The sequence below is a fragment of the Perca fluviatilis genome, chromosome 20 (genome assembly GCF_010015445.1).
Source record: "Perca fluviatilis chromosome 20, GENO_Pfluv_1.0, whole genome shotgun sequence".
Taxonomy (NCBI): domain Eukaryota; kingdom Metazoa; phylum Chordata; class Actinopteri; order Perciformes; family Percidae; genus Perca; species Perca fluviatilis.
In genome coordinates, this window is record NC_053131.1 from 9,162,948 (window position 1) to 9,176,076 (window position 13,129).

The 13,129-nt window shown below is 40.7% G+C and overlaps 1 protein-coding gene across 2 annotated transcripts; it reads right to left on the reverse strand.

The window, feature by feature from the left end:
* Positions 1-2,280: 2,280 nt before the first annotated feature.
* On the reverse strand, positions 2,281-13,025 carry LOC120549039 (ubiquitin-conjugating enzyme E2 D2-like). Of its 2 annotated transcripts, XM_039785610.1 has the most exons (8): positions 12,613-13,025; positions 10,941-11,004; positions 9,936-9,967; positions 9,644-9,721; positions 9,091-9,196; positions 8,559-8,652; positions 6,705-6,754; positions 2,281-3,623 (listed from the first exon to the last, which is right to left on the reverse strand). In XM_039785610.1, exons 1-7 carry the CDS (start codon positions 12,634-12,636, stop codon positions 6,706-6,708), a joined length of 447 nt encoding a protein of 148 aa, XP_039641544.1. In that variant the 5' UTR covers positions 12,637-13,025; the 3' UTR covers positions 2,281-3,623; position 6,705. The 2 variants fall into 2 exon arrangements, with proteins under 2 accessions (XP_039641544.1, XP_039641545.1); XM_039785611.1 differs by lacking the exon at positions 6,705-6,754.
* Positions 13,026-13,129: the final 104 nt, after the last annotated feature.

Consider the following 13,129-nt stretch of genomic DNA (forward strand, 5'->3'; position numbering starts at 1 on the left):
AATGACAGTCAACATAGTGCACGAAGCAAATTCAGGGAGAAAAGAAAGAAAAAAGCTGTACACTCAAGTGCTAGGGGTGTCTCCCTAGGCCGTTATTTGTCTCACACGCTTCTGTCCATTTGATCAGCAGAGGATGCCCTATTTTCTGGAAAGTTCTTTCTTCGTTAGACATCTTATAGCGGAGTCTTTCCATGTGTAGTGCATTTCCTAACTCTCCATTGCTGAAAAGGGGGGCTGGTCTCTGATTTCCACTGTTAGAATCAATCATCCTGGCCAATAAAGTAGGGACATGGCTTGCCCTTCATAGTTTGGGATGTTGGGATTAAACCCCGCTGAACCAAAGATGGCGAGGAGTGGGTCAGGAGCAATAGTTCTGTGAAAGGCCTTTGAAATGTCTGTGTCCTGTATCCTAACCCTCCCAAACCGATGCTGAAATTTCCATGTTAAGTTCCTGCTCCCAATGGTTTATCAACTTTACAGTAGACACTCCTTCATGGGCCAGAAGGATACCATACAGATACAGGCAAGGGAGGAAGCGAGCGTCTGGAATGCGTAGCTCCTATTGCGCCATTTTGATGCTAACAAGTGATCACCCGCCATTAGCATTCCATTGACTGCCATTCATTTTGACGTCACTTTGACAGCGAATAACTTTACATCTGAAGCGTTTAAAGACTCTATTTGTCCATTGTTTAGTTCTAAAGAAACACGACAATGTATAAAAGGCTCCATTACCTTGTATCTCACGTTATGGCCCCGTAGCAGACGTTTTTGTAAAAATAGGCTAACGATTGTGTCATAACCAAGCGACTTACTGTCGCAGAGTAGAGGAATTACTGTATAGTACAGGGGAGCTTGCAGGCAGTTTGGACTTACATCAGCTGTTTAGGTTTAATTACTAATGTTAACTAGCATTTTAGTTAGCAATAATTAGCCTGTGCCCATGTTATCTCCTTACATATACCTACGCTCTCCGTCTCTGTAAGATTGGGAATGATTGAGATTTCTCTTGGCACAGCTACCAGAAGACTTCCAACTTTCAGACAGGTTGCTCACATCACATCTACGTTGTCTCTCTCAGTTGGAGGCTGCGCAGTAAAGCAAGTGATCACCGGAAAAGTGCTTCTAAAAGCCTTCACTGGTCTCCGTCCAGAGCAACGGGCTCTGTTGGCCCATTATATATATGTCAATGCATACATGGAGGAAACTGTGCCTCTGCTTCCTGGTATAAGGCATCTAAGACTGTCCAGTGTGTCGTGTTTGGCCATGTGTTCGTCGTGTGGTGTATGAGCCCTGATATAATGCCTGATCTGGTGGAACCTGAATAAGTGCGTGGATGGCAAGTCATGTGTCTGTTGGAGATGTTGAAATGACATTAGGTGTCCTTTAAGGTGCAGGCCCTGTATAGAAAAAAAAAGTATTCTTGGCTTTCCCGATGGAAAAGGCTGGATCCACCAAAGTGGGGGACTGTCTATGTAAACTGAGGACAAATCAAAGGATTTAATTTGTATCCAAATTCTTAAGGAGTGAAGAATAATTGGATTTTTTTTATGTAAAGAGGTGTCTTTATTGTTGCTGGGTTATTAAGGAGTGCTGGGAGGGAGGTGGCACCACATGAAGATATTTTGATCTGTAGCCGAGAGGGTGCACCTTCTTGGTTGAACTGGGCCTTCGACAAACCGTTACGCCAGTGGAGTGTTGCGTTCATTGATGCATTAACAGCAGCTGGTAAAGGTGGGACAATTTTGATTACTTTATACACTGCTGGGTAGCTTAACTTATGTATTATTTATTAGTTGATTTATATTTTCACAATATCTAAATCTGCAAAGTAAGTAGCTTATAAATAATTGTAGTGGAGTAAAAAGTCCTAGCCTGGGAAGCAGACCGATCTGCGAGCTCAGGTTTCATTTGCTCTTTGTAAATTAGTCCGGCGATGCCAGGTTAAGTACATCTGCCTCCAAATTGTAGTGAAGTAGAAGTATACAGTACCATAAAAATGGAAATACTCAAGTACAAAGTACCTCAAAATGGAACTAAATTACAGTAATTGAGTAAATGTACTTTACAATACGGTTTGCCTTTATATTTAAAAACTAACCAATACCAAGGTGTACATTTGGTCCATTGACCTGCCAATTCTTTATAATCAGTCACAGTGACACTTTTTTTTGCATGGAGAGACTGAAATTAGACTTTAATTTGTCAAGAATCTATTCAGTTATTGCCAAAGATTATTCAAACCAGCATCTTAATGAAGAAAAAAAAAAATTACAAACATTCCCTAAAACATTCAATGCTTTATTCAATAAGACAGCTGATGGTTCTTCCCCTTTGTTTTACAGGCACAAGAGGTTTATCAAATGATGAATCAACATATGGCACGTGAACTTCCCAGACTAAAATGCGATTTGGCTGAGACGTCAAAGACATTAGCATCAGTCCGCCAACAACGGAACTTCTGGATTCAACAGGCAATTACATATTCATTTTAAAAATGAAAAATAAAAAAGCACCACCCCGATTCGTTTTATGGTTTTAAGTAACTTTATTGAAAGGAAAACTAAAAAGAGCACAGAGCCACAAGTTGATTATCAACCATTAGCTTTGCATCAATATTTTAGGGCTACAAGAAGACAGTGTTCGAGTGGGCATAAAACTAATCATCTACTGGCTTCTAAATAAACAAAGAAATAGAAAGCCATTGAGGGGAACCACATTTTTCCAACTGTCCAGCCTTACAATCCACTGAATTTGCAGAAACATATCAGATATAATAGCCTACCCATATTAACATGCATAAAATACAACATTGAAGTTCTTATATTTTGTTTTCTTAACATTGATATATACTGCTGTGCTTCTCTGTACACACACTTTGATAGTGGAATAAGATACACTTCTTTCCTCAGGTAATAGATTCCTATACTAAAGATCAGAAGAACAAACTGACATCACACCAGTCCAGGAGGCAGGTAACTGGCCACCCCCCCCCCTCCCCCTCCCCCATTTCAGATTTTACCACTTTCTAAATAAAAAATAAAATAAAAAAAACGCAGCAGAATTTTACCAATTTGAAACTTTCAAATTCAGAATTTACAGGTATGGCAAAAAATCCAGACTTCTCTATAAGTGCTCCGAAATCCAGCTTACGCCAAAGTAAATATCAACCGCACAGGACCGAACCAGTTAAACAACTGGGTCATTAGGAGGTTGATACAGTGCTCAGGAGACCAGTCGCATCAGATTCTACCAAGTGTGTGCAGAGCAAATGACTAACATCACCAACTCTTACTGGTGCATGCTCAAGCCGAGTGTTCAGAACCATGGTGATTTTTTTTCTTTCCTCTTTTTTTTTAAACTCCGTACAAAATGAGTCAAACTTTACAGAAACTGGCACATGTCCTAGAGAGAAAACACTATCTTCTTATGAGCACGCAGGTGGAAAAAGGAGGGGGTAAAATGCTCCGATTAACCAAAAAAAAAAAAAAAAAGTGAAAAAGAAAAACAGAATCCTGGATTTTTGTTTTGTTTGAACCAGCAACAACATTTTCCACCAGCTTTCCAAATGATGCCATCACATAGCGTATTTGTGTGTCCAGTCTTTTGCCATTCTGGTGTATCTGCAAAAGGAAAATAAAACCAGTCAAAACATTAACTTTGCACACTTCCCCTTTTTCCTTGGCAACACTTTTATAATCAGGATTTATTAAAAAGCACATGCACTCATGCACATTGCTTTTTAAAATAACAGGGAAAGCCAACTTAGCATCCTAACTAAATGTCAGTTAATGCATAAAGAACACTGGACACTTTGTACAGACTAAACTTCTTAATATGATCACTGTGAAATGTTGTCTTTAAGTGCCAATAGGGCTGCACAATTCATAGAATTTTAATCACGATCTTGGCTTGCCACGATCAAATTCACGTGATCGGGCGATATTTAAAATATATGTCATTCAGTTCATAGACCGCTCCGTATTAAAGTTTTTCCCCCCCAAAGCTCCGTAAACCACTGTCCGATCACGTGCTTCCATGAGCCAATCAGAGTTGTTCCCTGCACCACACAGCTCAGTTTAGATGTAGACAGGAGGACCGAGAGTAACATGACAACAGAGCAGTCGCTCATAAGTCAGTCACGAGGTTTACCGTTTAGCATTTTAGCCGTGTTTAATCCAGGTCCTACTGTAGCTAACGGTAGGCTAAAGTTACCTGCTGTGTAACGTGTTATTAGTGTTTACTGTAGCTAAAGGTAGGCTAACGTTACCTGCTGTGTAACGTGTTATTTGTGTTTACTGTAGCTAACGGTAGGCTAATGTTACCTGCTGTGTAACGTGTTATTAGGGTTTACTGTAGCCAACGGTAGGCTAATGTTACCTGCTGTGTAACGTGTTATTAGTGTTTACTGTAGCTAACGGTAGGCTAACGTTACCTGCTGTGTAACGTGTTATTAGGGTTTACTAGCGTGACATGCAGCCATGTTTCTGTTGCCTCCAACTTCTGTTTTGGAGCATCACAGCGCAACGCAGACATTTAAGTGGCACCGTAATCCGCGTTGCCATTTCGTCCGGTAGACGCCGGGCTCAGCGGATTTTAACATGCGCCGTTAACGTGAACAGAAAATTGCATTGCCTGTATCTTTTCACGCCCATGTGTGGAAAGCAGTCGCACAACAGCTGGAATGACTCCTGCATAGTATCCTTCAACAGAGGAGGAATGTAGCACAATATGGATGTGAAAAAAAAGGTAGAATTAGCCTATATGTGACAATACTTTGTTTTGTGGTTTAATAAAAAAAAAAAAAGTGATTAATCATGATCTCAATATTGATCAAAATAATCGTGATTATCATTTTGGCCATAATCGTGCAGCCTTACGTGGCAATATGACAAATAAGGCTATACGGTTCTTTATTTTTTACTTTTTTAACAAGAACAAACGTTTCCATGCTGGAGTTAGTGGCTATGTTTACATGCACAAAAAAAATAAAAATTCTGGTTCTCCGCTACAACACCATCTCAATAATTAAGCTCACACCCAGATTATATTGAACACTTAAAAAAGCACCGCAACGTTTGTTTTGGATGTTTTAGCCTTTTAATAGCAAGTAGTTTTTTGGTGGGTAGAGCTGCAAACAGTCAAGTTAAACCATTAGTTGGTCAATTAAATCAGCAACCATTTTGATTAATTAAAATCAGTTTAAGCAAAAATGGCTAAAATTGTCTGCAGCTTCTCCAATGCATTTGAATGTATTCTCTCTGAATATTTTGGGGTTGTGTGTGGACAAAATGCATTTGATTGTGAAAATGCGATGGGCACGTTCCAATATTTTATAGCCCAAATGATTCATCGAGGAAAAACGGTCTGCAGATTAGATTCTTGGATAATGAAAATAATTGTTAGTACACCTAGGAGAGTAGGATTACGATCACAAGTAGGATTGCAAGGCATTGGAAACTAGCTTAAGCTCCAGATTTGAAGGTTTGGGTGAATGCAATGGTTGAGCTAGCATCCCACGAGTCGACGCTCCGTTGTTAAAAAGGTGAATGAGACTTCTGCACTTTTAGACGCATATAAAAACCAAGTGCCCGTTTAGATTTTAATCAGAGCTTTTATTAAAAAAAAAAAAATTAAAAAAAAAAAACCTGTGAATGGGACAGGTTTTCCTTTTATTAGCTGTTTTTTTTATTAATTTCCAGCTCAAGTTTTAGAACAATGTCTAGTCCTGTGACCCTGATATGATGAAAGATCTACCTGCTTCAATCTACCGACATTTTCTTAAAGCAATGACAAAAAAAACAAACCAAAATGGCATATTTACACAGTAAATTGCTTTTTGCCTTTTTTGGGCACGTTACATCATTGCATCGTGATGCAGCTACCAGCGCAGACCTTTGAAAACACCACTTTTGGTGTGTTGACACTTGAGGGTTCATAATCCGCTTCACAGCAACCTTGTCATTCCAAGACACCAAAGTCAAAATCCTCCTTATTGTCTGTCTGCTAGGCTTCAGTTTCAGACACCGTAGCTCATGAACACAGTTCTTTTTGGCAGTGACCTGTTGCAATTTCCTCAAACGCACCACCAACAACACTCTTTATCACGCAACAATAAACAGAAAAATAAATAACGGCCACCATGACGGATTGACCAACTCAATACACTACAAGTTGATTGTCCAAATCATCGTTAAAAAAATAAAAATAGAAAAGGGAATGAAATATGAAACAGGTCAGCAATGACGTAAAATATTAATTATTTGTACTAGGGTGTTGTCTATTATGATGCATGGCTTTTGCTAACGTATCTGTCAGAGCGTACTTATTAAAGTACATTTTCATGCAAAAAAATTAAATAAAAAAGGACTACTGGATCTTCATTTCTCTGCCATGTATAACGCAGTAACCCACAACTCTCAAGAGACCATTTTATCTGTGGGCGGGACACCAACCAGTTGGCGGAGCTATTCTGTTTAACTTATTTACAGCGACAGGCTCCATCTGCAGGGTATCAATGTGCACGTAAAATATTGATTCCAAGATCTGTTCCGAGAACGGCCAAGCTAGCTAGATACTCTATATGTACACATAACCAGAGATTAGTATCATCGCAGTTATGTCAGTGACACCAGCGCAACACAAAACGCAACAGACCAAACCCATAACACCAGCCAAGATGCAGCACTGGCTCTGGATCTTACCCTAAAGCATGGCATACTTGGCTGTCCACTCCTGAGCTAGTTTATTGTACCTGACAGAGTGAAACTACGTTACATACCAGACTCCGGTCATACTCATTTCAATTAACGTTCTTATTGTGGATAATATAGATCATAAAATATACACTAGGCAGTTTAGTAGGCACACCTAGCTGAAACAAATGCACATTACAATATTCAGATGTCGACACTGTTCCAGAGAGGCGTGGTTTCAACTTCATGGTCTATTTGGAAGCTGCGGTGTGTGGTGCTGTTAAGTTATGTTGCATTATGCTGACAGCGGCGTCACTTATCTTGTGCACCCTATTTGTAGCAGTGATGGTAGGTTAAATATCAGAAACCGCTCTCTGTATAAAGCCCAGTTCAGACCAAAAGATTCGCAACAGGACGAAACCGTTTTAGAACGTCGCAGGGAAATGTGTCAGCGCTCTGAACCGGCCCGACTCAAACCAGCTGATGGCGTCGCCGTAACTCAGCTGGTCGAGTCTCCAGAGGCTGGTTTTAGAACGTAAGGGACGGCACCCATTTCAACAGCCAATAGTTAATAAAGGCCGCTACAAACTCTAGAAATAAAATGATCCATAATGCATTTTATTTCTAGGTTACAAACTGTCAACTGGTCAAAATGGCAGAGTTTTGGTCAGAGGCTCAACAGCCGCCTGAGAGCGTGGTAATGTGTTTTCGCCAATTCATCACTAGAAATGCAGCTGAGGCAAGCATCTCACCATCACTAACGTTATCCACATTCATACTGACGCAAAAAAAAAGCCTGAAAGTCTGAGGTTAGAACAGAAGGACAATGAGCCGTTGCCATGGAGATGATGCACCTTCTCGTCTTGTCGCATTGGTGTAAACTGGCAGGTTTCAGAACGCTGCAAACCGGCGCGTTGCAATCATCAATCGTCTCTTTGCAAATCTTTTGGTCTGAACTGGGCTTAATGCAATACTACAGCACCCCAGCCTGCAGCCTCCAAAATTATCATAAAGTTGAATCAACAACTTTTACTGCAGGATTGTGTATTAAAGGAACACGCCGACTTATTGGGAATTTAGCTTATTCACCGTAACCCCCGGAGTAAGATAAGTCCATACATACCCTTCTCATCTCCGTGCGTGCTGTAAAGCTGTCTGACGGCTCCAGCGGCATCAGGCCATCACAGAACAGGCAGGTGACTGGTTCCAGTAATCCTACTGCTCCAAATAAGTGACAAAACGTTAACATGTTCCTATATATGTTGCTATTACAGATTAGATATGTGTAAGCGCAGCGTAACAAATGACAGCCATCTTCTAACCGTAAACAAACCGGGAACTATATTCTCAGGCGGAAGAATATAGTACTTGGGCGGAGTGATATGCTCGCAGCAAGCCTGTCTGAGAATATAGTTCCCGGTTTGTTTACGGTTAGAAGATGGCTGTGTCTCATGTTACGTTGTTTTTTGTACACGCTGTGACTCTACAAATCACAACATGTAAATAGGAACATGTTGGTGTTATTTTGTCACTTTTGTCACAATTGGGAGCAGTAGGATTACTGGAACCATTCACCTGCAGGATCTGTGCTAGGCTAAGCTAATGCTGGAGCCGTCAGACAGCGTTACAGCACGCACGGAGATGAGAAGGGTATGCATCGACTTGTCTTACTCTGGGGGTTACGGTGAATTCCCAGTAAGTCGGCGTGTTCCTTTAAGACCGCATTTGCTTTAGCTAGGTGGGCCTAATAAAACAGAAAGTGAGTGTATACTGCAGACCTTTGTTCATTTTAGGAGAGAAAACTGTTCAATTCACATTTAGAGGAAAGTTAAAAATGCATATATAGAATGTATACACACATACCTTTGACTATCTGTTTTGTAGATACGTGCGATCTCTGGCACTAGTGGGTCATCGGGGTTTGGGTCACATAGGAGTGAGCAAATGGAGAGAAGAACTACAAGAAACAGAATATAGACACGTCAGCCAATGTTTCTAATGAGCAAATTGACTACCAAATACACATTTTAGCCCATCTACAAGTCACTTTAGCCTCATTTCTGGGACAGAGAAACCTAGATTGAATGTGTGATGTATGTCATGTCTACAAATAACATGATAACAATACCCTGGTTGTTGGTCCAAGCAAATTAGAAATGTGACAATAGACATCAAATAGCACAGATCTTATTAACCAAGTTAAAAAGTATTAATTCGCAAAGTGTACACAAATCAGGTTTAGCATAAATGCCAAAACTTAATATAACTTAACATTTGAGCGGCCAAAATGACATACATGTTCTACAGTTTTGTGGGTGAACACTGCACACTCAGTTGTCAAACAGTTGACAAGATTGTCATCAGGTACACTGTGTTCTTTCATGACTGTACATACCTTTAGAAATAGTAAGTGCAGGAGACCACTGTGATCTGAGAATATCCAGACAGATACTGCCGTTACTGTTAATATTTGGGTGGTAAATTCTTGTTGTAAAAGCAACCTGAAAAATGAAAAAAAAAACAAAAAAAAAACAGTGAGGACAAGTAAAATAAGGCTGCGTCACACATCATAATGTTATGCAATGCAAATTCCCCTGACACGGGGCAGTGACGTTTGACTATCCATTACTGGAAAGACAGGTATTACTTCATGAGGTTTGGCAACAGTCAAACCTGTTTATGATGCCAACCAGCTGGGACTGGTTTCATTCCAGAAGAAATGTTTTCTAGGTCAAAGGTTTGATTGTTTACACATGTGTATATCTACAATGTTTGACCCCATTGACATTGAATAGATTATATGAATACATTTTAATGTGGCAAACAAGACTTGCGGCTGTTGCATGATGGAGACTGCAGGTGGGTGGCTTAATGGATGGAAGACAATAGATCTTTAATTATCTCCAATGTAAAAAAGGACACCTTGTTTGAGGCGTGATTCAGCTTACCTTGGGTGGTTTGAAGGGGTAGTCTGTTGGAAAATGAATTGTCAAGAAGAAAACACCTCCCTGATATGGACTGTCACTCTGAAAGCAAGAATCACATTTACATATATTTCAGTAAAGAACAAGCCAAAACCTCCTGTCCACAGCTTGCCATTACCAAGTCAAATGTCAACCTTTAATCTCATGAATACATTTAAAGCAGCCAGGGACACAACCTCAGTTGACACATTCAAACTGCTGCAAGCTGTTTGTAAAGTACAAAGGATAGCAATTATGTCATAAAGTATGTACTTACAGGTCCCATGATTGTGGCTTGCCAGTGAAACACTACGGAGAACAGAAAGTGAAGGTTAGGAAACGGGGAAAGGTCACAGGTATGTGATCTGACAGGAACTAGGCTTCCAAGCTGTCTCTGCAGCAGTAACACCGTTTCCTTTATGGACCATCTTCATACTCCAGACCGTTTCCAGTATGTAGCCGTGGTGGTCGTGTATTATTTTTACTCTAGTGTCCACTGCACTTTTTTTAGGGTGGAGGCATTCATGACCAATATAACCAGTTCTTAGCACTAGCCCTACATCCACGTGTGCTTTTTAAATTCATTAAACACGCAAAACAATTTCTCTTGAATTCTAATTTTCGGAAAAGTCTTGTTTTCAACCTAATCTTCAAATGTAGCTTGTTCTGTTGTTCATTTAATTGTTTAGCGGTTTCCTTCACCCCCAAAACTATCAACTGATTTGATAATTGACAAACTGTCATTTTTAAAGCAAAAATAATGTTGTCCAGCTTCTCAAATGTGTAGATTTTATGTTTTAATTACTCTTAGGCCTACATGACAGTAAACTGAATATTTTGGCGTTTTCAGACTGTTGGTCAGTTGAAGATGTCAAAATGTGGGTAATTATAACGGCTATTTTAAGATTATTTTTTGGGGCTTTTCCACCTTTAATGGATAAGACAGCTAGGTGAGAAAGAGGGGAGAGAGAGAGAGAGAGAGAGAGGGGGAGAGAGAGAGAGAGAGAGAGAGAGAGAGAGAGAGAGAGAGAAAAGACATGCAGGAAATCGTCTCAGGTCGGACTCGAACCCTTGACCTCTGCGTCGAGGCATAAACCTCTAAATACATGTGCGCCTGCTCTACCCACTGAGCCAACCCGGCCACCATAGCGGCTATTTCTCACAATTTTCTGGAATTTCAGAGACAAAACGATTCTTTCAAATAAATGGTAGATCGGCACTCGATAATGAAAGTAAGTTAGCTGCAGCCCTAAAAACTTTGGACCCGCTCTGAGACACTTACTGTCATCGCCCACTGGGCCTGCTGAGCACTGTGCCGGAGGGTCACGAGCCAGGTCGTTAAGCTCCTGGGATGAAAACAAGTTGAGAACAACAAATCAATTAGACCACAGTAATCTTCACAGACAAAGCAATGCGACATCACCTGAAATGAATGTGCAAGACTGGAGCGGCACTCAACATCCTGAGTATACATGTCACATACTGGGGAAAGGAGATACTACATAAGTCAAGTGCTTAATTTATTTCACAACCCTCTCTCGGCGTGGTTATCTCCTGCACCAGTTCAGGGGAAGGGGGCCGCCTTGTTATCGTCTCCCGAGTTAACAGCAAGACGCCCCCCGAGCACATATGAGCCTGTACTGTTAATTTTAGGTCTTTGGCTACTTTAGATTGAGATGGAGGTCACTGCCCCACCCTGGCCTTCTGACACGCACCATTTCACAAGTATGTTTATGGATTCCCTTGGAAGAAGATCCTAGTCAACAGCAGAGTGAAGCAATGAAGCTACAGTAACACTTTAGATAGATAGATAGATAGATAGATAGAAGGTGTTACACTGCTCCACTATACTGTTGCCAATTTCCTCCATTTAACTGCCAGAACACACCCTGTGATGTGCAAAGGAAAATAGAAAGAAGGAAACAGTCACCAGTAATATCTCTTTGAGACGTCCTATATTTGTTTGGAGATAAAAACTGGTTAGTAAGAAATAATACTCCTGAAGGTGTTAAAAAATAAAAACAGACAGGGAGCTGCTGTGTTGGTGAGTGATAACAAATGTTACATTACAGGGTCTGTACTAATCGTTGTCATGATTTATGTGGTGACTTGTTTGGTCGTGTATCATGATGTAGCAGATATCTTGGCCCAAACAGGCGCTTGAGTGGAGCTATATGCAGCTGCAGGACACAGCCATGATCTGTTTGGAGACCCAATAACAAGGAAAACAAACGCGCACATTTATATAAAGAATAAGTAACGCGTTTTATTTTATTGAAGCATTTTTTTCTCCTCCAATGTAAAAACACATATGGGTTATAGTGCGACTTGCCCAGCTCCATTAACTTCAATAGTATTGGCACCAATACAAGACTCTAATCACGTATGACGGTTCTTTCTTTTTTCCTTGTACATACCAAAGAAGTGTATCATGAACACAGCTTTGATTGCTAACTCAGATTCAGTAAGTGATATGAGTCATGGGTTTTGGGTACACGGGAGTATCGCTGCTATTATAAAATGGTTAGACGATTAATTTATTATTTTTTTTGTTTGTTTTTTTAGACACAACATCAATGTGAGGGTCCACTAAAGGCTTCGTGCTGTAACGTTAACTAGATAGCAGTCAGTCATATTAGTGTTTACGTAAAGGTATGAGGTGTTGGGCAATTAATGCGGCCTTTTTTTTCTTCACTTTCGACTAACACACGGAACCTAACCGAAACTGCTAACGTTAGCTCGTGTATGCCAGGCGGTGCCCACTACCAAGAGTAAAAAAACAAACAAAAAACTGTCCTTTTAACTACTCATCCCTAAACACAACAAATGTTTGTAACACACAGACTTTACACTTCCCCGAACATGTTTCACCGCCATGTTTCACAGGATACAGTGTCAAGAACGGCAATGTGGGAGGCTAACGTCGCTAGATAAGGGTAACGACGCTATCTTACCTTGTGGATCCTTTTCAGAGCCATCCTCTCTCGATGTTCTCTTCAATTTGAAGGTTTTCCGATCCAAGCAGTGAGGGGCAACCGTGATGTGCCAGGGTGATTCCGCTATCTCTTAAATAATTGACGCTGGGTCAACTCGACGGCCTTTCTTCGCGAGCTAGCGTAGTTAGCTAGCGAGCTAAAACTACGTATGCGCGGAGTTGGTAACAAAGATAGCTGCCGATTTTATGCCGCTTCTTTTCGCCTTACAACTGTCCTTCGATAACCCTCACTTCCCCGTAGTTTCGACGTCTTGTATTGGATTATTTGAGTCCCCGGTTGAGGCTGATTAAGTGCGTGTGCCAGGTGAAGTAACCCGGACGACAAAGCTCCTGTGCTTTTGGTTGCTGCCGTTAGCCAACTAGCGGCCGTCGACATGTATTTGAAGCTTTATGATGAGAAGGCGGTCCAGTTGGCAGCTGAGTTTTTTTTCTCTCTCCAACTTTATTGTGTTAATTCACACATACATGTGAGAAAA

Bases quoted from the DNA above. Each gene is read 5' to 3' on its own strand.
- LOC120549039 (XM_039785610.1), bottom strand. From the start codon at position 12,636: ATGGCTCTGAAAAGGATCCACAAG. The intron at 9,968-10,940 runs GTAAGTGTCTCA...TGTTCTCCGTAG, and splicing joins AGGCCCAGTGGGCGATGACA to TGTTTCACTGGCAAGCCACA. The intron at 9,722-9,935 runs GTAAGTACATAC...TCTTGCTTTCAG, and splicing joins AAGCCACAATCATGGGACCT to AGTGACAGTCCATATCAGGG.